Source organism: Gallus gallus, chromosome 1 (assembly GCF_016699485.2).
Source record: "Gallus gallus isolate bGalGal1 chromosome 1, bGalGal1.mat.broiler.GRCg7b, whole genome shotgun sequence".
Taxonomy (NCBI): domain Eukaryota; kingdom Metazoa; phylum Chordata; class Aves; order Galliformes; family Phasianidae; genus Gallus; species Gallus gallus.
In genome coordinates this window covers 61475066-61500327 of record NC_052532.1, presented here as the reverse complement: position 1 = coordinate 61500327, position 25262 = coordinate 61475066, and the positions used below count along the sequence as shown (strand labels likewise).

At 39.7% G+C, this 25262-nt stretch overlaps 1 protein-coding gene across 41 annotated transcripts in view; it reads right to left on the bottom strand.

The window, feature by feature from the left end:
- Positions 1-25262, bottom strand: part of CACNA1C (calcium voltage-gated channel subunit alpha1 C) — a 472560-nt gene that overhangs the window by 164039 nt on the left and 283259 nt on the right. For 39 of the 41 annotated variants that reach the window (NM_001396677.1, XM_040651842.2, XM_015286450.4 and 36 more), the window contains 2 exons: positions 13775-13936; positions 10814-11010 (listed from right to left, as the gene is read on the bottom strand). In NM_001396677.1, coding sequence (NP_001383606.1) covers positions 10814-11010; positions 13775-13936 — 359 coding nt within the window. Of the gene's footprint in view, positions 1-10813; positions 11011-13774; positions 13937-25262 lie in introns of those variants that run through there. The other 2 variants (XM_040651968.2, XM_040651970.2) reach the window with 1 other exon arrangement.

Genomic DNA, 25262 nt, shown 5'->3' with positions numbered 1-25262 from the left:
TCTGAGACATATATGTACAAAGCAATTTTCAATCATCTAGCCCCACATTACCAGTCTAGTATGCTGACACTGAGTCCTTCCACCATTTTTTTTAGCCTCCAGCACATAGCTATTGGACTCCACAATATTATTTCATTCTTTGGCAAGTTTCTATCCTCACATTTCTTCTGTTTATGGTTTGGGTGTACATTGTTTTTTTGCAGTTGGCTATTCTTTAACAGACTGAGCTATTTATGGGAAATATGAGGTCCCTCACTGAGCCTAGGAAGAGAATTAAAATTTGCATTCAAATACCAGTAGGTCAAAATGTCTGAGGCACACAATGATTGAGCTGAACTTTTTCCATAGCAAGCTATTTCTTCTGAAAATGCTCTCTGATCCCATAAGTTATACAGCACAGTACTTTGCGTTTGCAGAAGAGGTAGGGGAAATATTGGCTTCAGTGTGCTTGCTGCTGTCTTAAATCTGTAATTTTAAACAGCCTTCAGATAAGTCCACAGCCCAACTTCAACTGATGCTGAAGGTCACTGGCATTTCACTTCACATTTTTCATTTCCAAACAGATAAATGAAGATCGGCTCCCCCTTGATTTGAAGTAAACAACACTGTTGCTTAGTTTTGTTTTCACAGATTTGCAAGATTTAGTAGCACCAGTAATGCTCCAAATAGATGTGGATTACCATAGCAAATCAACTATTTGAGAAGTGGATTTTGCTGATATAGCACCAGTACACTAAATGTTGTTAAGACAAGTACCATCGGGAAATTTCTGTAGGCAAATACAATAAGGGAGGGAAACCAGAAATAATCAGGAATCTACCATTTACATCTCTTCCTATCCCCCTCTAGCTTTTTTTTATTATTATTATTTTTGGTGGAACATTTCCATTCTTCTGTACAAACTGGAGGACATTGTGTATCTCTGCAGTGTCTGGCAGTACAGGGATACCGCACTCCTACTGAAAACATTAGTTACACAGATAGAGGCAATTAAATTCTGAGCTCCAGTAAGTTTCCTGCTCTGCCACCTCACTCTCTTTGCTCTAGGTTTAATATGTAAGAGAGAAGAAAACAAAACATCCAAAAAAGTAACGAAACACAAACAAGCAAACAAAACAACAACCAAACCAAACCAAAATTAGAAAACCACAAAAACAAACAAACTAGATAGGCTGCCCACATTCATGACCAGGCCAATGCATCTCAGCTCTCCCATTTCAACTACATAAACCATTTCCCATAAAACCTATTGCACTGCATGGAAAATATAGGCAGATTCAGGACATTCATAGGCAACCTGATCTAGTACCAGATCTGGAGGTTGGTGACCCTGTCTGTGGCAGAGGGGTTGGAACTTGATGATCCTTGGGGTCCCTTCCAACCCAAGCCATTCTGTGATCCCATTCAGGAGATGTCTAATAACTGCCATTGAAGTCCTGGGTTTCTGTACTTGCACGAGCAATTCAGATCCCTTTTTGCCAAAGTTTTAGTTTTAGACAGACTTCATTGGAGGCAGAGAACTGAACTTATGTTAGTGGAAGATCAAAACTCATCCCTCAGTGTACAGAGTAATGGAGATCTCTGAGGGCAGCAATGGAAACACATTTAAAACATGTCCAGCTCCAGATTCTAGTGTTTCTGAAAGAAAACAGGAGATTGAACAAACTGACCTGGGGATTCCAGAGTATTTCCCCCCTTCTTCGTTACTGTTCTAGTAGTGACAGCAGCCTACCAATAACACTTTGGGACCCAACTTTCAAATACCTCTATACAAACTTACAAAAACAGAACAAATGGAACACTAATGACAAACCAAAATCTCTCCACATAGGAATGTCTCAGCTTACATTTGCACATGTGCATTTTTGTTTAAAATTTTTCTTTGGCCTATTTTAACTCAAAAGTGAAATATTGCTACTAATCTACTGTTAAGTGATAAAGCAACTCATATTCTACACTGTATTGCATCTATTGCTCTCTGAGGTTGTAAATAATCCCCTCTAAATTATTGCCTCAAAAGTGCGGTGGTGTTTTGTTTTTTAAGGGTGTCTCAGGTCACCCTTATGCTCTGTCTGCACCGAGACTGCCTGGGCCATTCAGTCCAGCAAGGAAAAAACAGACCATACATTGATCCAGCCCGAGCTGTTATTAAAGTTGCAAGGCCTAGACTGTGCAGGTCTCCAAGGCTTACCATAAATGGACTTTAGTACTCCATGCTTCTGTTCTTGATCCATTTTGCTTGTTGATATAGGTGGCTGTCAGACCATTTTCCCTGACTCGCCCTATGCAACAACTAACATCAATAGTGACGTTATCTTTGCTTTCTTATTGTGCCACTCTTTTAGGATTCTGAGCAGTAGGTCAACTTTGAGAAGACTTCTGCCACTGAACTGACTGCAGCATCCTGCTGAAGTCAGATCTCTATCCATAGATCATCACCCATTAAAGCTTCCCATTCTCTCACGTGGCCGATTACACAAGTAAGTTTGCTTGTTTGGTGAATTTGCGACTTGCAGAAATGGCATGTAGTGGCCTCAAAAAATTATTTTGACTTGTGTGACTTAATTAGGATTTGAATTTAGGCCTCCAGGGGCAAAATCACAGAGCTTTGTGTTTGTTGCCTTGTTCCTATGTGTACAGCCTCTTTTTTTTTTTTTTCTGTTTTTTTTTTTTCTTCCCCCTTTAAAAGGAAAAGGTTGGTCTTTGAAAAAGTCATCCAAAAGCCCAAAGGCTATTTAGCCACTGGGCTCATAGCTCTTTCATTAAAGCTACTGCAGCAGTTGCATCTCTTACCACTGCTTAGCTATTTAAAAACCTTTTCATCTTTTAAAGGCTTTGGAAATTCACTCCAAAAGAATAAAATGCTGATTTCAGGGTTGGAAATATCCCCTGGGATGGTGGGTTTCCAAATCTAAAGATTTCATTTCACCCTAGAATTCCAGGCTTTCCCTTCCTGTCTCAGTTTATTTTGTACTTACATTTGCATGGTTGATTATCCAGAAAGGATTTTCTGCCTGTTTTATTGTACCACAATTTTATAACTGCTTCTATTTACCTCATTGCAGACTGATAGCAAATTCTACAAGTATATCAGAAGAGCACCAATTGCTGCATGCACAAGGGTACACAAGCACATATTGTTCATTGATTTACATCGTCAATAAAAGTCCTTAAAAATAATGAAAAATGGCATTGTGAGCTGTACATAATCTCTACTTTCTTTGCTAAAGGAAGGTGGGACTGTTGACTGTTTTTTTTTTCTTTTTTTTCTTTTTTTTTTTTTTTTGCAACTTTGAGTATCCTATGTTATTTTGTAGCTAGTATCCCAATCTATTATATTCCTAGGAAATCATTCTGTATTTTAGATGAGGAATCCAGCTTCTGGTTGTGAAATCGCACCCAAAAGTCTCAAACAAAATGTTTTATATCTGGACCTCACAGTGTCTGATAGGCATGCTACCCATTCACTAGAGGTTCACTGAAGAAACCACTATAGGGAAACCTGAATGAGGTGCAGCTGTGTGCAAGCAGACAAGGCCACCCCTTCTCTTTTTCTTGAGAGTCTTAGCAAAAGTACTATGTGAATAAGATGAACACAGTGTCCAGGTCTGACTCCTTCTAGATATGCTTTAAAAAGTGGGGGTGTTCTGCAGTGATGAGCTCTCTGATTGAGCCCCCAAATTTTCATTTTATAATTCTTGTCACTTTCTATCTTTAGGGAGATGTCCCATTTTTAGGCCTCCAGTCTGAGTGCAGTTTATCTGTTAGAAGACAGTAGTTCTAAAGGAAGCCACAAGAGCAGGTAAACAAGATATGACAGCATGACCACACATCAGAGGGTCTGCAAGTTCTGTGCAGGCATAAATCTCATGTAAATCAGTGAAGAAAGTCAATATTAGTGGACAAATTCTCTACACAGGCGGGAAATATCTTATTATTTGCAGTAAAACTGGGGAAGGGCTGGTTGTTTTGTCTTATGTCTTGAAGACAAGATGCTGAAACAAAACCAAACTCAAACATAAGAATTACAAATGATCAGTTCTCAGCCACCACTGTTCTGACCTTGGATATTTTCTCCAGTCTTTTTCTTTCCTGGGGACCAAATAATAAACCAGTCTATTATTTATGAATCTGCTGGGTGGATCTAGGTCCAAACTTAATGCCTCTGAAGACAATTTTTTCAGCAGACAATGAGATTTCAAGAGATTTCTTGAAAAACTGGTAGTAGGGCCCAAGCAGTGCACCCACAAACAGAGGCACTCAAAAACCTAGGTCACTTAGAAGTGTCCAGTAGCTTAGCTCTTAATTTTATGGCTCTGGGATAAAAGATTAAAGACAAGGAAGGTCTCTGTGGTGATTAGACATCAGCAATTAGGAAAGAGTCTAAGGTAGAACAAAACAAGAAAGAACAGAGAAAGGGCAACAGAATGACAGGGCTGTTAAAGAAGTCCTTCCTATGCAGGAGCACTGGGCAGAGGGTCTCCACTAACACCACCCATAACCATCCCATGAAAAAGCTTATTTCTAATAGAGAGTTTCTCTTCATATGGAGGAATAGGACTGAGAAGCCCAAAGTTGAGGCCTGAAGGGTTCAGGAAATCTTCATTTTACATAATTAGTATGCCTTTGCATAAAGCAAATGTTCAACAGTAGGTTTCTGTGGCAAGTGGCAAACAGCAAGTCACTGCTGTTACGCTTAAGGCAGCAGTAAAGACAACCATGACAGTTGCATATGCAGTTGTTCCTGAGAAAAAGGAGAACAGATTCAAGTCAGCATTCATGCCAATTGAGCAAGGACTGTACTTTTCCAGGGCATTAATACTGTGGTCCTTCAGTGCTCTGAACTGTGGGCCCTCTCCCCTTACCCACCACTGCTACAGCAGATGGAGAAGAAAAAAACTCTGCAGTCCCAGAGTTGGGTTGCTCATACTTGCGTGCTTATTCTTTGTTAATTTTTCACATCCATGACAAACCCTGCCAAAAAGATGATTAAAAAACCTCAACCCCACAACAATAAAAGCCCATCACTTTCTTGGAGGGATGGGGGGTGGATGGGGAATAAACACCACAGAAACATGTAGACACATATATTCTTAGAACCAGATCATTCTCATGTGTGGAAAGCCTTACTAAATCAAGACTAAGTGCTACAAGAATAAAGGATTATAAGGAAAAACACAGCTGGTGAAAATTGGGGGTTACAACTCTGCATTTAATGTCTTCCACTTTGTGGCAATATCCCTGTATTTCTCACATCTTCCTCATTGAATGCAACAGGCTGTGGAGGGATGAGAAAAGCTCACAAGATGTTTCAGTGCTGTCAGCAAACTAAATTATGCTTCTTGTTCTGTTTGTTCCGTATTTTAATTTCATGACAGGGATTGTAAGGTTGATTGTGAGCTCCAGTTTCAAGCTCCATTTAGTGACTCTTGGAAGTATTATCTCACAGATTCAGAGATGGAAGGCTTTTCCAGGACAGTCTGTCTAACCCACTGCATCTAGTGTCCACGCTGTTCTTGGGGATGTGATGCTTCTAAACATTTTGACTGATTCAGTCTCACTACTCTGTGGTGGCTCTACTGTGCTGCCTTTGATTACTAAAGTGTTTTCTTTCCCACAGGCTGGGGAAGTCTACCAATTACTCAGTTAAATTTGAAGGGGTCAATCTGCTATGTGCCAGTTCAGGCATCTCTTCCAGTGACAAGTTAGTGCCATGGATCTGATCCAGAGCTGGCCTTAGGCCATTTATAATAATACAGCCTTTAGTTTACAGTCAGAGCCTTCAGGTAAACTGTCCCTGGAGGCACTGCATACTATTTTCAGAGATTCAACGAAGCCTTCTAATGCATTGTCCAAATGACATGGGACAAAGCCAATATTGTAGAAACGATGGCAGGCTCAAGGTTGCTCATTATTAATAATCAAGTAGAGAAAGTAGAATTACTCCATCCTAGAATTCAAGCTGCGATGGCCAAGCTGTGTGCGGAACAACCCAGGGCGAGGTTCTCCATTACCCAGCAATATGAACAGCTCAATGCAACAATATTCCCTTGTGTTTTGTACTTGCTCTGTATCCTGTTTCATTTATGTATATGATCATGTAATTGCAAGGGAGTGGAGAGACCAGGCACTTAGGACTGAGGTGGCAGTGGACAGTTTTGCATGCAGAAAGCAGATTTCACATGAAGAGAAAAGCCTTTCTCCAGACATGGCATGGTCCAAACTGTATTTGACTCAAAAGTGAAACTTCCCCTGAAGGACAGTAACAAACTGATCAAAAATAATTAAAAGAAAGTCCCATTAGGGAAGGGTAAAAGAAGAGAATCTCCTCAGATTAAAAAAAAAAAAAAAAAAAAAGCTTAAGGGGACCCAAAAAATGCCTACAAATTCCTAAATAGGCTGTTACAAAATGTACAGGGATTAATTTCCCTTCTTAGTCAACAAGACAATAAGGAATAAGGGACTGCAGCAGAGGCTGATTACTAAATACCAAATGACTCCGTGTGTAATATTTGGATTTGCATCTGCTGCTGAAAGTTCCCAAGACTGAGTGGTCTTCAAAAATGGATGCTGGTGTCCTCACAAGGGAGCACACTGCCAAGGATGGCTGATCACACATTAAGAAGAGTCTTGAGAATAATTTCTCCAATACATAGGAAAAATTATGTGTAGAAGTGACTGTGAAGCTCAAATAATTCTATGATCTGACTGCGCGAAACAAAGCTACATAGCAGTTAAGTGTGACAAAGCAAACCTGGGAAGGTTGAGGAAGTGTATGAGATAAAATCCTACAAGCACTTACCACTCCCTTCAACAGAGATCATTCTTTCAGGATAAAGCAAACAAGTTTGCTTTGCAAAGATTTGCATCCTATCCAACATACTAATTTTATATCAAAAAATTGTCTCCATGTAAGTAACTATCTACCTGACACTACAGCAGTGTCAAACTTTTTTTTCCTAGCATTTTTCTTTCACATTTCAAAAGAAGTCAATCTATTCACACCTCTTATCTGCTGAATGAGAGAGGAGATTGGAAAGCATATTGATCTCGCTGGTGTCAAGTCCTTCTAGGGAATACAAGTTCATTGCTTTCCTGTCTCTGATTATCTCTTTGTGAGTTTGTGAATGAGGTTGGGAAATAGTACTCCATGAGAGATGAGACAGGCTTCACTACAAATGTGAAAGGTGAAGGAGACATGAAGGAAAGCATGAAGAAGGAAGCAAGAAACTGAAGGTAAAAACTGGAAAGCTACTTCAGTGGAGTAAGAGTCCAGGGCTTGCGGAAAGTCATACAGCTTTCTAGTTTTTAAACATGCAGGTTTAACCTTGAAAAGCCCTGTAACTCATGACACACATGAGTTTCATGACATTAATAGTTTTATTTTCTGGGGCAACATGCTGAAACATGCTAAGCTCCCATCTCTCAAACCAATGAAATTGCTCCACTGACTAAACATTTCCAGCCAAGTAAGTCAGCCCAGAGCCTTATCTGTTCTGCTGAGTTTCAGGTCAAGGTATTGTTTCAGATTTAAGGAGAGAGCAAAGAAAACCTTAAATCAACATGTATGTCCTTGGAAGACCAGCACAACAGACACAAAGGCCCTGAACAGCCATCTATCTATCTAGTCTTCATGTACGTATGACTGCATGTGGAACATCTAGACCGTATAACGAAGATTTAATAAAGCAGAAGGTGAGAACTTGACCTTTTGAAATTAATTGGAAATTAGCCATTGAACTCAGCAGGATCAGAACCAGAACTTGGTATCTCCACTGAATTTCTGAGGAGCTAAAAACCTAACAGTCAGCTCAAACTTTGAATGCTTAGCACTTTCAAAAATAATCCATTAGCTTACATCATTAAATTTAAGGAATGACTTCTGAAAAGCATCACCTATTAACTTCAGCCACAAAATTGTCTTAATTGCAGACAACCCTTTCTTATTCCAAATCTCTCTCTCAGGATGCGGTTGGAGAGTGGAGATGTTTAAGTCTAGATTTCTTATTTTCATTAAGTGTGCAGAAATATCTCCTAATAAAGCAAGTTTAATCTCTATGACCTCACTGTAGATGCAAGAGATCTTTCAAAATATTATCAACTTGAGAACAGCCTATCTCTGCTCTCTTGAGATGCAGCCTCCAATGGGTTGTTAACCCCAAGTCCACTTGACCGAAAAATGCAAAGGTTGGGAAGCGGAGTTATGTATGAGTCAGGCTTCACTAAGGAAATGGTGGCTTGCACAAAGTTTAAGAATGCATATTTACATCCTGTACCACTAACTACATTTTTTTTATTCACTCTCAAATTGAAATATTGCATCTTTTCTATTCTTTACCATCCATACAACTTCCTGTATAAAACATATCAGAAATAGACTGAAACATCCACACATGATATTGCAGTGTGAATGTATAGATATAGTTTCTACATATGAATATTAAACCCACAGTACTTCTCACAGGTGTGCCCTGTAGTAACTTTCCAACTAACATTTGCCCCCATTTCCCCTTTGCTGAAAGAAATACTCATCACATCTCAGGTATCTACTCCACTGTACAGCAAACACTGGTCAGTGATGACTTCTATCTACTTTGCCATTATAAAACAAAGAGGCAAAACCTGACATGTGATGGCAGTGCTCTTAGGATTGGTTACATCAGCTGAAGTGAGTGCGTCTGTCATTTCAGGTGCTCAGTTGTTTACTCAAACTTGGTACTTCGCAGCCTTCAAGCATAGGTGATATGGTGGGGTTTTCTTGTTCTTATTATTTTTTTTACATATTAAATTTACTCATTCTCAGTTACCAAAATTATGACTGAAATGCCAGCTATTTAGCAGTGTTGTCTAGGAATGACTATGAACTGAAGATAGCAAATATTACTTTTGTTTCTAAAGCAAGTGTTCTATCAAAGCCATAGCCTAAAACTCTAACTATGCAGATGCCCCTAAAAATAATGACCATCAGTCTGTATTAATTTCAGTTCTCAGTTTGCCATACAGTATCTTAAGGAAAAAGAGCTCAGGAATTCGGTGAAAAAGCTGTCTGAATGTCAAACAAAAGCCAACAGCTATTATCCAGGTTGTTGCAGGGATGCCATAAAAAAGTCAAGCCATCTGCAGCAATCATGGTGGAAAAACATTCAGCATTGAGTATATGCTCTTGGCTTCTGATATTAGATAACTAATAACTGAGTTCTGAAAGACTCACATCCAGTCATGCAAATGACGCATAGAATCAAAATTGCAGGGATTGGCACGGTCTTTTGTAAAACGTGCCTTCAAAGAAAATTATGATATCTTGTGGACAGCTTTCACAGCACTAAATGGCATGCACTGCCAAAGCTATTTTTGTGTTTATTTCTGATATCTTTTACTCTCTACTTCCCCTGAACTTCCCATAAATCCTCTCAATTACACGAAGACAGATGGTGCTAGGAAATCGGTGGAATGTGAACTTAATGTGATAAAAGACAGGTATATTACATATAGCCATAGTTGAGCAGTAGAATAGTTTTGCCCCGTTCCTTCTGTTCTTCTTTATTATTTTATTAATTTATACCCTCTCTTCAAGTAAAGCCAATTTATGTGTTCTGTGAGTCGGACTCTCCCTGTGGTTTGATCTCTGCCCTTTATCTCAGGCATTAGAAGGAAGCTAGAGTCACAGTTCTAATCTAAATTTAAGAGGATAAAAGGACAACTGTTAGCCGTTCCACGCAAAGAATATCTATTGCAGATAAGCTAAATCTTCAAAGTAAAATGTTGTAAACCCTATCTCACTTCTGGGTAGAATACAGCTTTAGGCTCTTGTTTAAGAGAGAAGCTAATGTTGATTAATGGTGCAAGCCTGCTTCAGTCCAGATTGCCCTTTCATATGTTTTGGGTCTTCTCAGGTTAAATTCCATCATACACTGGAATTCCTACCATCTTGGAGAACCAAGTGTCATAACATTCCAGCTGTCAAAAAATAGCCTAGGTTAGCCCTGTGCAGTCAGGAGTGAACTGTGTGTGAATTAAATGCCTGGACCAGAAAGTATTTGTGCAAAAGTTGATTGCAAGAGCTGAATCTAGTCATGTTTATATCTGGTTTACAAGTGCAGTCCAAATCTGATTTTAACTCCTATAGCCTAATTGTGTTTCCACTGAATCCTCCAACACATTAGGAATTACAAGGTAGAAACTAAAGGCATTGAAAGTTTCAGAGTTAGGGTAAAGGAAAAGATGAGATTTCATTTAAAATTCTACATTTAGATTAAAGATTATAAATTTTTTGTTGTTGTTGTTAAACATATAACCAAGATTTACACAAGTATCAAAGTTAGGAGAGAATGAAGAATTAGTATTAGGATAAAAGTTATAATCAGGAGTCGTGCTGGCATGAAGAGGGGTTTGTGAGATCTATGAGCTGATCAGCATTGTGCCTTTGTTGCATTAATGCCATGGATATAACGTCTAGTTGTATATTAAAGATCTGGAGATGCATGGGATAGTTACCCCAGCAAAGAGGGTCTTTATATGACATTCTGGTCAACAAAGGTACATTGCAAATCTTCAAAGCAATAAGCCACATGCCAGCTAGTAAGCCTTGTGCCATCTTTCAACGTTATAACATCAGTTTAAAATCAATATTTACATTTGATTTAACTGTACCATCTAAACCCTCCCATTTCATCCACAGTCTGAGTTAATTAAAGCTCCATACTGGCAACCAAGTGTTCACTATTAAGAACAAGCATAAAAAACAAAGCTCAAGCTAATGCCCAAAGTTTCAAAACGTGGGCAGGCCTTTCAGTTATCATTTTCGGATACGTACCCAGTAGAGTACATCTGTCCACCCCTCCATCGTGATGCACTGAAACACTGTCAGCATGGCAAAAGCAAAATTGTCAAAGTTCGTAATGCCGTGCTTGGGTCCCTCCCAGCCTGCCTTGCACTCGGTTCCATTCTGGCACTGCCGCCCATGTGCGGACTGGGGGGCGCAGGGAGATGGGTCATCTTCTGCAGGCGTATCTTAAGGAGAGGAGGGAGAAAACAGAGACGAAGAGGATTAATTGCTGTTTGACACAGTGATAAGCAAGTGAAGGGTAGCTGATTTTAACAAGTATATTTTGCAATGAATTTGACAGATTTCTCTTAAAATACACAAGAAACTCTTAATTTCAATCAATGGGCTCTTTTGTTGTGCTTCTCCTTCTTTTTGTTGAAAAAAAAAGAAAAAATGGCTAAGCTGTCAAATTTTACAGTCAAAACTAAAATGTACTTTAAAAAATTGTTGCTATTATTATTATTATTATTATTATTATTAAACACTTATCCTCCTAGAAGAAAGACATAATATCTTTCAATACAAGAGGAAACATTACTTCAAGTCTATTACATTTCTTTAGGCTGCAAGTTATCACCAGTGCTTTCATCTGGCAGTCACCTTGCACTGGGGTTAACCTTGGAAGGGACCTGCATCACTTACTGGCATCTTCTTGAAGGAGGCTGAACCCCTGCAGCAGGCAGGCTTCAGTGCTCAGAAGTGCTCTAGAGATAGGATGGTATGGGCCTGGGCAGTACTAAATTACAGCAGCAAGTCTCTGGAGCTCTGCTCTTTCAGAGTTTAGAAGCTATGTGGCATTTTATCAATATCCCAGTGGCACTGAGAAGCTCTGTAAGATTCTAATGCTTGATTATCCATCCTTTATTCTGTATGGGTGTTTCCAAAGATCTGAGTACCCTTACATTAAGTTTGCCTAAATGCTTTACTTTATGAAAAATATTACAGAACAAAGGTTCTTATAGGCACAAAAACTCCTGCAACAGTGTAATACACGGATTTCAGAGTCTTGTGCTCCATCTGTAACAGATGCAGGTATTTATGTTCAGGGGAGCAGGCAATTATGTTTGTTTCTTATTTGGTGTGGCAAAGGTCCAAATTAAAGTGTCCACTACTGTGTTCAGCAGTGATTAACAGTTCTTCTTGTAGCTTTTTCATACTGGCCAAAAATGGAGTGCTCAAGATGAGCAAGTTAAACTCTCACCATTGGAGACAGTCTCTCTAAATCAAAGGTGATTCACACCCACGGAGCAGAGCAGAGCAACAACCACTGGGAAACCCAAAGCAGGAAAACAGCATGAGGCTGTTCCCTCCCATCTCCTGTCCTAGCACAAATACACCACTGTGCACGGAGCCTTCCTCAGAAAATCTTTGTGTTACCATCATTCCTTGCCACCTCTACATCTAATAACAGCAGATCTGTGATCTTGCTGCTTTGTTGTTTTTTAAAAATCTGGCCTCAAAGGGTCTTTCACTTGTCTTTGCTTTTGAGCACAGCACCTCCAGTTTCTGCAATTGTTGCTTCAGCATCACTCTCCACACACTGGCATGATTAATGACAGTGATGTCCTCAGCACACACAGCATCTGCATAATGCCTCAGTGTCTTGGCTCATGTCTATAGTGTAGATAGCTGTTCAAATGGTTTTCCTTTCACTGAGAGGGATGAAATCGAGGAAAATAAATGAAATTATCACAGAATCATAAAGGTTGGAAAAGACCTCTAAGTCATCTAGTCCAACTGTCCAACTACCACCAATGTTGCCAGCTAAACCATGTTCCTAAATACTACTTCTACCCTTTCTTTAAACACCTCCGGGGACTATAACTCCCCCACCTCCCCAGGCATCCTGTTCTAATGCCTCACCACTCTTTCAGAGAATAAGTTTGTCCTAATATCTAAACTGAACCTTCCCTGGCACAACTAGAGACCATTCCCTCTCATCCTATTCCTGTCACCTGGGATAAGAGGCAAACCACCACCTCACCACAACCTCCTTTCATGGAGTTATACAAGGCAATAAAGACTCCCCTGAGCCTCCTCTTCTCCAAACTGAACAATCTCAATTCCCTCAGCTCTTACACATAAGACTAGTGCTCCAGACACCTCACAGCTCCGTTACCCTTCTCTGGAAATGCTTTAGGGTCTCCATATCTTTCTTGTAGTGAGGGGCCTGAAACTGAACACAGTACTCAAGACGCAGCCTTAGCAGAGCTAAGTACAGGGAGACGGTCACCTCTCTGCTCCTGCTGGCTGCACTATTTCTGATATAAACCAGGATGCCATTGGCCTTCTTGGCCACCTGGGCACACTGCTGGCTCATGTTCAGCCAAGCGTTGACCAATACCCCAGATACTTTTCCTGCAGGCAGCTTTCCAGTCACTCTTCCCCAAGCCTAAAGCGTTGCAGCGCATTGTTGTGACTGAAGTGTAAGATCCAGCACTTGGTTTCACTGAACTTCATCCTATTTGCCTCAGACCAGCAATCCAGACTGTCCAGATCCCTCTGTAGGGCCTTCTTACTTTCAGAGAGATCAACATTTTCTCCCAGCTTGGTGTAATCAGCAAACTTCTTGGCCATGCACTCAATCCCCTCACCCATTATCAATAAAGATTAAAATTAAATTAAATTAAGGACAGTGATTGAAGTATTCAACCAATGAAGGAGCTGGTCTTGTGAAAAAGGATGTTTCTGTTCATCCCAGAGATTTCATTTTACTGCAACAGTAGACTTGCAGCACCAAAGCACAATTTTTTCCACTCCTTGAACCTTAGGATTCTAGTCAATGGTTGCTCAGTATTTGGCTGTTATTTGCACCAGCACACATAGACTGTCATATGGCTATGCATAAAACCTCCCTCCCGTCAGAATGTGAACACAGTGGTAGAAATCTTCACGTAAGAGACAGAAAACAAAGGAACAGGTCTCCATGCCACAGAACATTCCTCTTACCTATCAGTCCCCCTTGCACGTGGTAGCAGGTCTTATGCATCTTTCCCATGAATAACTCCAGTCCAATGATGGCATAGATAATGATGACAAACAGCACCAGCAGGGCAATATGCAACAAAGGGACCATGGCCTTGATAATTGAATTTAAAACCACCTGGAGACCTGCAGAGAGAGCGGAAGGAAGCACTTATCAGCAAGAGAACAAAATTTATAGAAAGCACTTATGAGAGGCTATAAATTGAACAATAATGTCATTTTTAATTCGTACCACCTCACCTGAACTAATTACCTTGATGATATAAACATCTTCCCTCCAGAAGATTCCAAGCATTTCACCAACTTAACACTGAAGGTAAAGGCTAAAGTAAAACAGGTACTGCCTGTCACTCAAATGCCATCACTCTGGAGAGGAATACATTAAATGTTTTGGCTGTTCTTGAAAATCGGACCTTGAGTGTTTTCAAGATGGTATTTAGGAGTTAAAACATGGGAAAACCAAAGAACAATCAGAATTGAAGCAGGACAAGTGCAGTGAGATGTACAAGAGGATGAATGGTGGGGTGCCACAGAGACACACCACAGAGCGTGGGGAAAGACAGCAAACAGAATTTATGTCCCTGCTGCAATTCTGAGTTCTTTCAGAGGTGAACCTGACAGAAGCTGCACACTCGTGTTCTTCTCTGTTTCCTTTTGTACAACCAGGCAGCCTCAGAAAGCGTTTAGTAAGGATTCAGAATTACAAGGTCTTAAAGTTATTATCACTGGTGGCAGTGATGGCAACCACTGTCGTTGGGAAGCTATGAATCTCAGAAATTTCGAGAGACCTCTAGAACTCAATAGTCTACGACTAGCCAAATCAGAGCAATTACAAGCTCATGATTTTGCAATGACTGAGAGCCAGAAGCCATTAGTGTCTCCTGCAAATGCTGTCATCATCTCAGAGAAGTTGATATTAGCTGTGATTTTTGAAAAATATGATTCATGAGTTGGAAATGTCTGTGATACATCTGCCAAGAGAGTACGTGATAACAATTAACTTTGAAAATTCATCATCTAAGAACTTGGATTCTCATTTTTATTACTTTTTCTTTCTTTCTTCTTCTTCTTTTTTTTTTTTTTTTGGCAAATTTCAATACTTTCACTCACAGGCAATCCACTTGTCAATTCACAGCTAAGGCTGAGACCTTGTGTTTGCTCACCAGCTATGAGATGGAATGCAATAGATGAAATCAAGGGTGGCATCAGCTGCCAGGCTAACAAGATCACTCACTGCTTGCTCACAATCCAAAACTGGCCACTAGCTTCTTCCAGTCAGAACAGTTATTTAGGTGTTTGCAGTCAGTTCACTTACACGTCAGTGGTCCATGCTAGCACCCAAAGGAGGCAAAATTCTACACGAAGTATGCCAGATTTCTTAAGGATATGCTTACGTGAAGGACAATACTGTCAGGTTCAAAAATAATCCTGGACAAGAATGGGATGCTCTGGTTGCTCAGTTTGCTCAGTTACCTTGAGGTATTTATTTGGATAGTTAATCTCAGCAGGAAAATAGCACTGTGATTACATGAGGCAATCAACCTGTTCTCCTAACTGCTTGCCTCATTCAGCCTATTAATTCTAAGTATATACAGAAAATAAATTGCAGTCCACATCAACGTCCCTCCAGTACTTTACAGCAGTAGAGAATCTGATGTTCACTAGAAAATTAAAACAATGTCCTACTTTCCTCTAGACAGTGGAAACCAATACAAGGAAGTTAAAAGACTATGTATGGTTATGTATGGCTTAAAAAACCAAACAAATAAAAACCAACACCCCAAACCCAAATTAAAATATTTGTAGATTCAAGTAAATCTACATTAAAGCACAAAAAGGCCCTAATTTTTAGTGATAAGCCTTGCTAATCCAAATCATAGCCAAGATTACAAGGTCAAAAGTTCTAATAGCAGGTTTTATGTAATTTGCCCTCAATTATTTTTATTAATTGATTTAATATTCAACATAGTATATAACCAGTGCTCTTGAAAGGGTAGTGAGGAAAAACATCATGATCAACAAAAAGCTCTCTTGTTTTAAATATAGCCTCATCATCACTCATGCCATGAAAGTGCTTCAGTGTAGTACGGATGTCCAGAAAAGATAACATCTGCACAAATCAATGCCCTTTCTGTTAACAACACAGCGCTTGTGAAATCAGAGGCTTGCACCTAAGCATGAAGCGGTGAGGTGTTTAGACAGGCAGGAGAACATGTATAACATGTAGAAGATTAAAAAAGATTTAATAGATTTAAAACTTGAACATAGGAAGTTCTGTACAAACATGTGAAAGAACTTCTTTACAGTAAGGAGCACTGGAACAGGTTGCCCAGAGAGGTGGTGGAATCTCCTTCAGTAGAGACATTCAAGACCCATCTGGACATCTACCTGTGTGACGTATTGTAGGGAACCTGCTTTGGCAGGGGAATTGGACTTGATGGTCACTTGAGATCCCTTCCAACCCTGCAATTCTGTGTTTCTGAGATTTACAGGTGCTTCAGCTAGATGAGTGAGAAGCTTCTGAAGATAATAAACCAACACTGAAGAAGAGGTGAGGTATTGAATGCTGTCAGTATGAATTGAGGTGTTTGCTGTGCAGTACTTTGTTCAGATAGGATGTCTTCAAATCCAGATAATTCCAGTAATTAACACACTTACATATATTACCATGAAAGTAGTTTCTTAAGTTTTAAACCACCAGCTCGGTAGCAGCTTTAGAAATCATAGAATGTGCTCTGAGATTTATCAGATGCTACCCGTAGAAGGATAACAGATATATGATCGTACTCTGCACGCTTGTCAAGCTTATGGCTGCAGTGCAGTAGCTGTCGTTAAGTTACATAACAATTCTCAGCCACTTGCAACATGAATAGCTGTTGCAGAAACGGCATGAGGAATGGGGTCTGGACAACCAGAGGAGAGAACAGGGAGAAGAGATGAGGAGTAAGAAAGCACCAGGGGAAGATCTTTAGACAAGCAGAATAAACAGAGACATTTTCTTTTTATAAAAAACACGTGCTTCAACACATGTCAAAACTGTTCTGAAATTCAAGAGGCACAGATCAGTGTCTGAACTGAACTGCAGATCTGTGGTGGATCAGATGCATTTCTGATCAAGGTAGATCAAAGTGAATCTCTTGCATGCAGTCAAAAAGCCTTTTCTAAGCAATGGTGAGAACTGCCAAACACTTTTACATGCCCTTTCCCTGTGCAGAGGAAGAAGAGACAGTGGAACTTAAAATGAAGTGAGTTTTCTGTCCCAGCTTATGCATGTTCTTGGCCTTTGCACACCATGACACGGATATTATCCAAGATGGGTGCTCACAGCAATGCAGTCCCCATTGCCTGATGCTCTCTGTAGTATACTGTAATACACCTTTTGCACTTTCTCCTTTATGGACCTAAAGCTGGCACTTGTAGCAATGAGCCGTGCAGCTTATAATTAAATCAGAATGCCTGGTGAACTGTTCAGACTCAAAATCTGGACTTTGGATTCCATGTAGGCGATGTGAACAAACGCCTTTCGGGTGGAGAGCCGCATTCTGACACTGCCTCACAAAGGTTGGCAGTGCTATTGCCGGCCAACCACAAACACACTTCTGAATTTATGTCCTGGCAAGTAAATATAGAAAGAAACGTTTTTCAAATATCTGGCATTCTGCATTTACTTATTCATTCGTGGAAGCTCTCTGCATGTGCTAGACACTTTCCAGACATTGGAGAAGGCACAACATCTGCCCTGGGGAGCTTGCTCTGGGCTGGACAAAGAGATAACTGAGCAGAGGTTAGCAAAAGCACCACAAAAGGGATTGTTTGCCGTTTTTCAGCCCCCGCTTTTCTTCTGTTAATAATTGAAGATCTTAAACAGCTCTCAGTATTTATTTTAAAAGCATTACAGTTTACCTTTAAAAAACCCTCTTGGCTGTGTTCTGCTGGCTGACATTGACTCTATAAATGTTTTAGTAAGCCAAACATGTTAATTCCATTCCCTGGGCTCACAGAATTTAGCATTTATTTACCCTCATAAAACATTTTAAATATTTACTACATCGGAACAACACTTTTTTTATTCTGGGTCAAGCCCTTTTCAGGCCCTGGAGGACTGTGTCAGCCCAAAGGTTTAGACCATGGCTGGGGAGTAGGGAGGATGGGGAAGAGAGAAGGAAAAGAGCTTGTACCAACAACACAGATCTTTCTGAAAGCTATGGGAAATGCGCTGCTAGGGATGCTGTAGGTGTTGCAGAGCTATTATATGGTGCTGTATTTTTCTCATAGGAAGACATTCATGTGAGGGGCTGGTTGCTGTCTTGTCAATTCAGGCAATTACTGAAGAATGTTCTTATCTGTAAGCATGAAGTATCTGCACCTAAAGCACTGGGATTACCTACACATCCCATTGTGTACTTACAAGCTTCTTTGGACTTCGACCAATGCTCAGCAAGATGGCACAAAAAAAGTGCACTGGACCCAGCTGCTAAAAGGTACTTAGCATTGTTGCTCAGTGGAACACATCCAGGGAAACTAATGGTAGGCTGGTCTCAGAAAAAAAAAAAACAAAAAAAAAAAACATTTGGGCCTTTCCAAGCACACCTACATCTCTCATTTCCACATGCCTTTAATTCAAAATCAAACTTGGTGTGCTGGAGAGAGTGGTTTCTTGCTCTAGTCATATGAGCTCTCCAGATCCTTAGGGAAAGCATATCCTGAGTTTGTTCCTTCTTCGGTTTTGTGGGGTTTATTTTGTCAGCACCATAATATTGCCTGAATCAAGAGACAAACAGGCACAGTCTCCTTTAAATGACCTTCTGGAATCAGCGGGAATAAAAGGGAGAGGAGGGCTCTCAACTTCATCCATCCTTTCCCCTCCTCCTGACAGACACACAGATTTTTGTGCTTAAGCCAGTGCCAAGGGCGTGGGAGGTAATTATGTTTCTGCTAATTTAGTTCAAAAGAAAACTACTACTTTCTGCAAGTAAGGAGGAAGCAGGGAAGGATTTGTGACTCAGCAGAGTGCCTGAGTCAGATCACTTCTGGGAACCACAATCAGTGGCAGAGTGGCTGCACTGTCCCCAGCCATGAGCTCAGCTTACCCAAGTGTTGGGTGGTATGCTAAGAGACGGCCAGCAGTGTAACCAGAAACATTCCCCAGAGTGGATGATTATCATGTAATAAACACAGGCATTGGCTAAGAAAATTGAAAAACATTTAATATTCATAAATATGAAAGGTTTTGTACCAATTTTGAAGGAAGCCTGGAAAATAACAGACATTTTAGCACAAAACAGTCCACAGTCATGGTAAGACATCCAAGGTAATTACATCTGAAATCATCTATGAGGGAAAATATTAAGATTTTCTTCACCAGTGTTGCAAAGGGAACTCAGATGGCATGGTTCAGTTAAGGACAGATGTACAGTAACAGTTCAAGGAGATATCTTCTCCTGTCTTGCAGGAGTCCCAAAAGACTATTGGCAGATTGCTGGATAAGGCAAATTCTGTGGGTGTAGTGTAGTGTTCTTGGGGCTGCAGATATTGTTTCTGTTTCAAGAATAATAGAGAAAGGTTTGGAATAGCAAGGAAAGTCATGACACAAGACAGGAAATCAGATGAAGTATTGGTAGCAAAGAAAAGCTAGGAAAGAATGACTGTTCTGGTGTAGGTAATGCTATTTAAATGTATATGAACATGTAACTCAAAACCAAGTGCTAGAATGAATAGAAAAAGAAAGTTTTGGCATCTGCTTCTAGTGTTCTCATTCCTCTGTTTTCAAACTGTGTTTTCATTGACTTTTCAAGCTGAAATCCACACACCCAAATGAGGACTCATACAAATGAGTCTGTGTGCAAACGCAACTGTTTCATATTTGTGAAGTCTTGCAATGCTACCCCTGCCTTGTCCTTTGGGGCGAGAACAAAAATGAAACCACAACAAAACACATCTCTTCCTTCTTGATCATTTTGTTATGGGAAATAACTCATCTTGAGGGTTGCGGGCTAGCCAAAATGACCTAACTTAGCCAAGCAACACAGCATACCCTCAGCATGGTGGCCTATGGAGCCCCAGCTTTTGGCTGTCTGAGGAAGATGATGGGATAAATGGAGCCTCTGCCTCAGGCTCTATGCCTCTCTGCTGAAGAAACCTCTGCTTCCACTCATAGAGGCATCCCTCTTCCCTCCTGGAGGGTACAAGGCGTGGCTTTAACATTTTTAATAGCTTTTTGTTCAAAGTATGTCAGTGTTTGTATTGTTATAAAGTTGCTTACTGACCAAAAGGTCTTGCTCACCTTCCTGTCAACATATTAGGCAGCTCCTACAAGCTCAATTTTATTCTCTAGATATTTGTTCCTAGCTCAGTGGAAGGATCTACAGACTCTCAAGGTGAAAAAAAAAGCTAAAAAAAAAAAAAAAAAAGAAAGAAAGGTGTAGTGTCACTTCCATGCAGCTGCTGTGTATGCAGAAGGAGCATAGGGGGAAAACCAGCAACTGTCTGCTTACTGAAAAGTGCACATCACAAAAGAAAGACCGTGTTGGCTAAAACCACAAATGAAGTACTGTGAGTTAATTCTGAAACTACCTCAAACAAGGATCACAATGCACTGTAAAGTAGTCTTACATCAAGAGAGGAGAGGATGAAGTCAGATATTCACTGCCATGAGGAAATTCCCAAAGACAGGCTGAAAGTAAGGCAGGTGAAGAATCACAGAATGGCTTAGGTTAGAAGGGACCTCAAAGATCAACTAGTTCCAGTCCCCTCGCTATGCACAGGGTTGCCAGCCACTAAATCAGGCACTAGATCAGGCTGCCCCAGGGCCCATCCAACCTAGCCTTGAAGACTTCCAGGGCACTTCCCAGGCCAGCCAAGATCAGCTGTAACCCTTCGTCGTGAATTATCACCGACATTCTGCTGACTGGATGACCACAGATTCTCAGAGATCAGTGTTCCTGTGCTCATTTTAAAGATTTTATTTTTACTTAATCCTGGGAAGAGAACAAATAAGGAGTTATTTTATTCACCCCTCTCTCTGCATAGCCATGCAAAATCAAAGACAGTCTAGAGAGTAGACTGCACTATTTCTCAGTGAAATGATCCATCACATCTCCACTTTTTAAATTCCTTTTTCCTCAAGCGTAGCTGTGATGAAGAACAATCTTTCAAACTCCAGTAGAGGAGTAAATTCTGGTCCCATCCTGTACCAAAGGAGTCAGTGGGAAAACTAGTAAGAACGTAAGTAAGTAAGAAGCTGTACAAGTCTTGTCTACTCTACATACAAAATAGCAAAGAATAGCTAAGAAACCTCTGATCTGGAAAAAATCTGCTTCAGAGTGCCAAATGTTGGTTGTACTCAGCTCTGGACAAAGACACTACTGACATTACACACATCACTGTGTACGAAGGATGTAATTTTTTATTTTTATTTTTTAGAAACAAGGAACTATGGACACCTGCAACTGTTAAAGCATCATGGTAACAGAAATGGGCTCAGAGCACTAGGTCTGAACTGTACATGCAGCAACATTTAAGTGGAGAACTAATGATTCCAGATGATAAATACCGCTCCAAAGCTGCAAAAATCTCATGGTTATGAACAGGGTTGCTTTTACCTGCCTGTTCACGCAGCTCACCAGGTAAGATGACTTATCACTTGTGATCAGGTTTATAAAAGGTAAAAACTAGCGAGGCAACAAAAGCTAACAGTGATCCTGCAAATGTAGAAGTGTATCCAGAGTTGGTAATATTACAGTCTTTTCTTGGAAATAAATATACTGATGACAAAAATAGATCTTCCTGGGATGCTGTGAAAGCTAAGAGCTCCAAGCATACCATAGCGGGAATACCATGAGCTGCACTGTTCTACCTTCCCATGAAAGAAAAAGAGCAACAAGATATTGGGTAAACTCTTAAATTTTCTCTTTAGTTGACTGTCTATGTAGAAGCGCAGCATCATCTCTGCCACAAACAAGACATATGACCAAGGAGAAGAAAACTCACTCCACATTTAACTTCAGTTAGTGCTTAATAAGCATTTTTGGGACTGAGCTCTCAGTAGGCATAGCATGACACTTTCAAATCAGCATGATACAGGGCATTTGGGAGTATTTTGACAGCATATAAAATAGAAAGTTGCTTGATCAGGCAATGAAAAAATTATGCAAACCACGTGAAGTGCAATTCCGAATTTGTTACTGTCTTCATGCACACATAGCACTTATTTTCACTTTTTTTTTTAAAACTACTGAAAATGCTGCCAATGAAAATGCACTATGCAATGCCAAATTCTTGAAAATATATGGCTAGACAAATCTAAACATATTTGACACTTAATTTCAAGAAGAGAGTCTGGATTCAGGGACTTGTCTATCCAGTGGTTAATTAGCCTCATCTCAGTCTACCTAAAACTTCAGTTTTTTCCTTTTCCACACCAGAAAGATTTCTGCTTTTGATTTATATAATCTGAATAGACTTAAAATTCTGCTTGCAGACATCAGGTAATAAAAACTCCCTTAGAGGAAAAAATGCCTTCTGATAGAATAAGCAAAACCTCCTTTAGCTCTGTAGGTAGCTCTAGTATGTTCCGATAGAAAAATTAATGGCTGCAGTTTTTGCAAAGACATATTTGTCAGGAGAAATAATGGTTCTTTATTGATATTTACTTCCTTTGTAACTTTCTTTATGACTTGCACAATTCAAATTTTTTTGTGCAAGCTGTGGATGTATTGTTGGAATGCACTGGTACTAAACCTTTATTTATTTTGAATTTCCTTTTACATTTAGTAAGCTGTCAGGAGGGAATCATAAGGCTTTCCTGCTGCAAGAGTAGTAAACTAAAAGACTAAATAAAATTCTTTATAGACACAGACATCTACAAATATAAATCTGAGCAGCATTTGGCCTCTTTTAAAATGAAGATTTTGAGTGCCATTAAGATCTCAATACTGGAATGTTAAAGCAAAAGATGGGCTAAAGCTTGAATTTATTTTCACCTATATTGTGAGGATAACAGTGAGACTCAACCCTAAATTATTTCTCTGGGAACTGTTTATACTAAGCTGCTGAACTGTTATATACGAAACAGGCCCTTGTAAATCTCATTTGCATGGAGGCATGAACATATTGGTTTGATTTCCAACCAAGATATCTAACTTGATTAAGAGGAATTTTACCTTGCGGTAACTTCCAGTACATATTAAAGACCAACATACAGCAACAACCTACGAGAAAACATTGATTGCAACAAGGAACAGCATTTGCCACAGAAAAATCACTAAACCTCGCAGCCAGTGCAAAACAAGACAAACGTCAGCCACACTGCTAGCTGAATGCGTTAACAGAAATAAAAGAGAAAACATAACAGATGATCATTTTATGGTACAGCTTGCTATGTCCCAGTCCTACCACCAGGTGTGTACTGCTACATTCAAAAAGGGGAACCCTCTGCAAGAACCTGATTGAAAGATAAGAAGCCTAAAAAAAAAAAAAATTAGAGAGGTTTTGTAATCTGATTATTAAATTGAATTGCTATCAGTTGTTCCATTCCTAAGTGACAAAAAGAAAATTTTGATGATTTATTTTTATTTTTCTTTCTTTTTTTCTTTTTTTATTTTTTTAAAAATTCCTTGAGCTAATTTCTGTCAAAAATGCTTCTGATGGAAAAATGCTGAACAGCTTTAGCGTTACTAAAGTTGAAAAAAAAAGATTCTTCGCAGAGGGCTAGCAGATGTTTTCTGAGTTGTGATTGATGTGGCAGGACAAACCAGTAGAACATGATCTAAAACTGAAAAAATAAGAGGCACAGCGACTCAGACAACTCAGAAAAACAATTGCGACAAAGGGTAAAACACATATGGGATAAGTTATTGTTACATGTGTTAAATGGGAATTGGATTTGCTTCTGGGAAAAAAGGGAGATTAAGTCAGCCATCTGATCTCCTTTTCTTCTCCTGGTATAAAGAAAACTTTGATAAAATGTTAAGAGACTGGGCAGGGTAGGTGGGCTGCTTTTTGCCTTTGGTCAATACCTCACCATGATCAGAATGGCAAATTACCAGTTTCATCAATTAACATCTTAAGCGCAGAAAAGTTCATCAGATGTTCATCCCAGACAATATTCCTATGTACTCAACAAGCTCAGTAATATCAAGCAGATATCTCTCAGAAAGCAGCAGCCATTTGAACACTTAAGTATATTTCCTTGTATTTGCTTCCTCTCAGTTCTTTGTACTTTGGGATTTTTCCTCCACCAGCACTTGTACAGGAAGTAATACAGATACAAATCCAGATCACCTACCTGGAGTCTAAACAGAGACACAAAATGCATTCATTAGTTGAGAGGCTTATTTGATGGGTCTGCTTCTCTGTGCTTTGCTGATATTTTGATAATGCTTTGTAAAAACGACCACAGGCATCTAACAATGCTGGGACAAACAAAATTAATTCAAATGATGCTGAAGTCACTAGAACATCCATGAGCTTCCCTGTATTCTGAGCAGTCAACCCTTCTACAAACTCTTATGCCTCGCTTCCATGACAAATGCTAGTTGGTGTGTGTTAGTCACTTCTTCCAGAGATGATGAGATAGCTTTGGGTATGTTAAAATTCCCACAAGTTCAGTTAAGAGTTAGTAGATGTACATTCGCTTTAAAGAAAATGGACAAAGGTCTTCAGATAACTCCTTATGAGATCTTAAATGAATAAGCAGTGCAAAATTTAGCCAACTGGAATAAAAATATGAAGCACCACTCGATGTAAGGTTGGGACACCAGATGCAGTAGAGACGTCATCAGGGAGAGAATGTAAGAAGAAAACGGATCAGATGATATCCTTACTCTTTTGATCTGAAACAGTAATATCTTCTCTCATCCATACGGGATACAGCAACAGTCAGCATGTACAAGGGAACAACTGGAAACCCAGCACACTCCTGCTGATACCAGTTAGCTGCAGTCTGCATGTATACTGTTTCTTAACAGTCCAGACAAATATGCAAACAATGATGGAAACTGTTCTTGAAAGGTGATGGATGGCATAATTAGACTTTCAGACACTTTAGGACAAGTATCATGGTGGCATAGAGTCTCTCACATAGCCGTGCCCCATGCCCATTATTTTGTATGAGATCCCTGGGCACTACTGAAGAATGAAAAAAATGGTGCTAGAAAGAGTCTAATCTGTTCAGAGCAATTCTGAAAAACATCCTGTTTAGCCAAGCTAGGATTCTTTGACTATTTTCATGTCTTTGATATCAGTATGGGGTTTATTTTCCTCAGTTGGAAAGGACTGCCTAAACCCTGATGTGGTCCGATGGTTTTGTTTTGTAGACATGCTGAATAATCATGCCAGCATGAACAGAAATTGCTAGGATAAGGCTGACACAGCTATTGGGTACATGTGTAGTTAGTGCTATTTTTAAAAAAGCTGCATAGCAGAGATCAAATAATAAATATTCCTCTGTTTT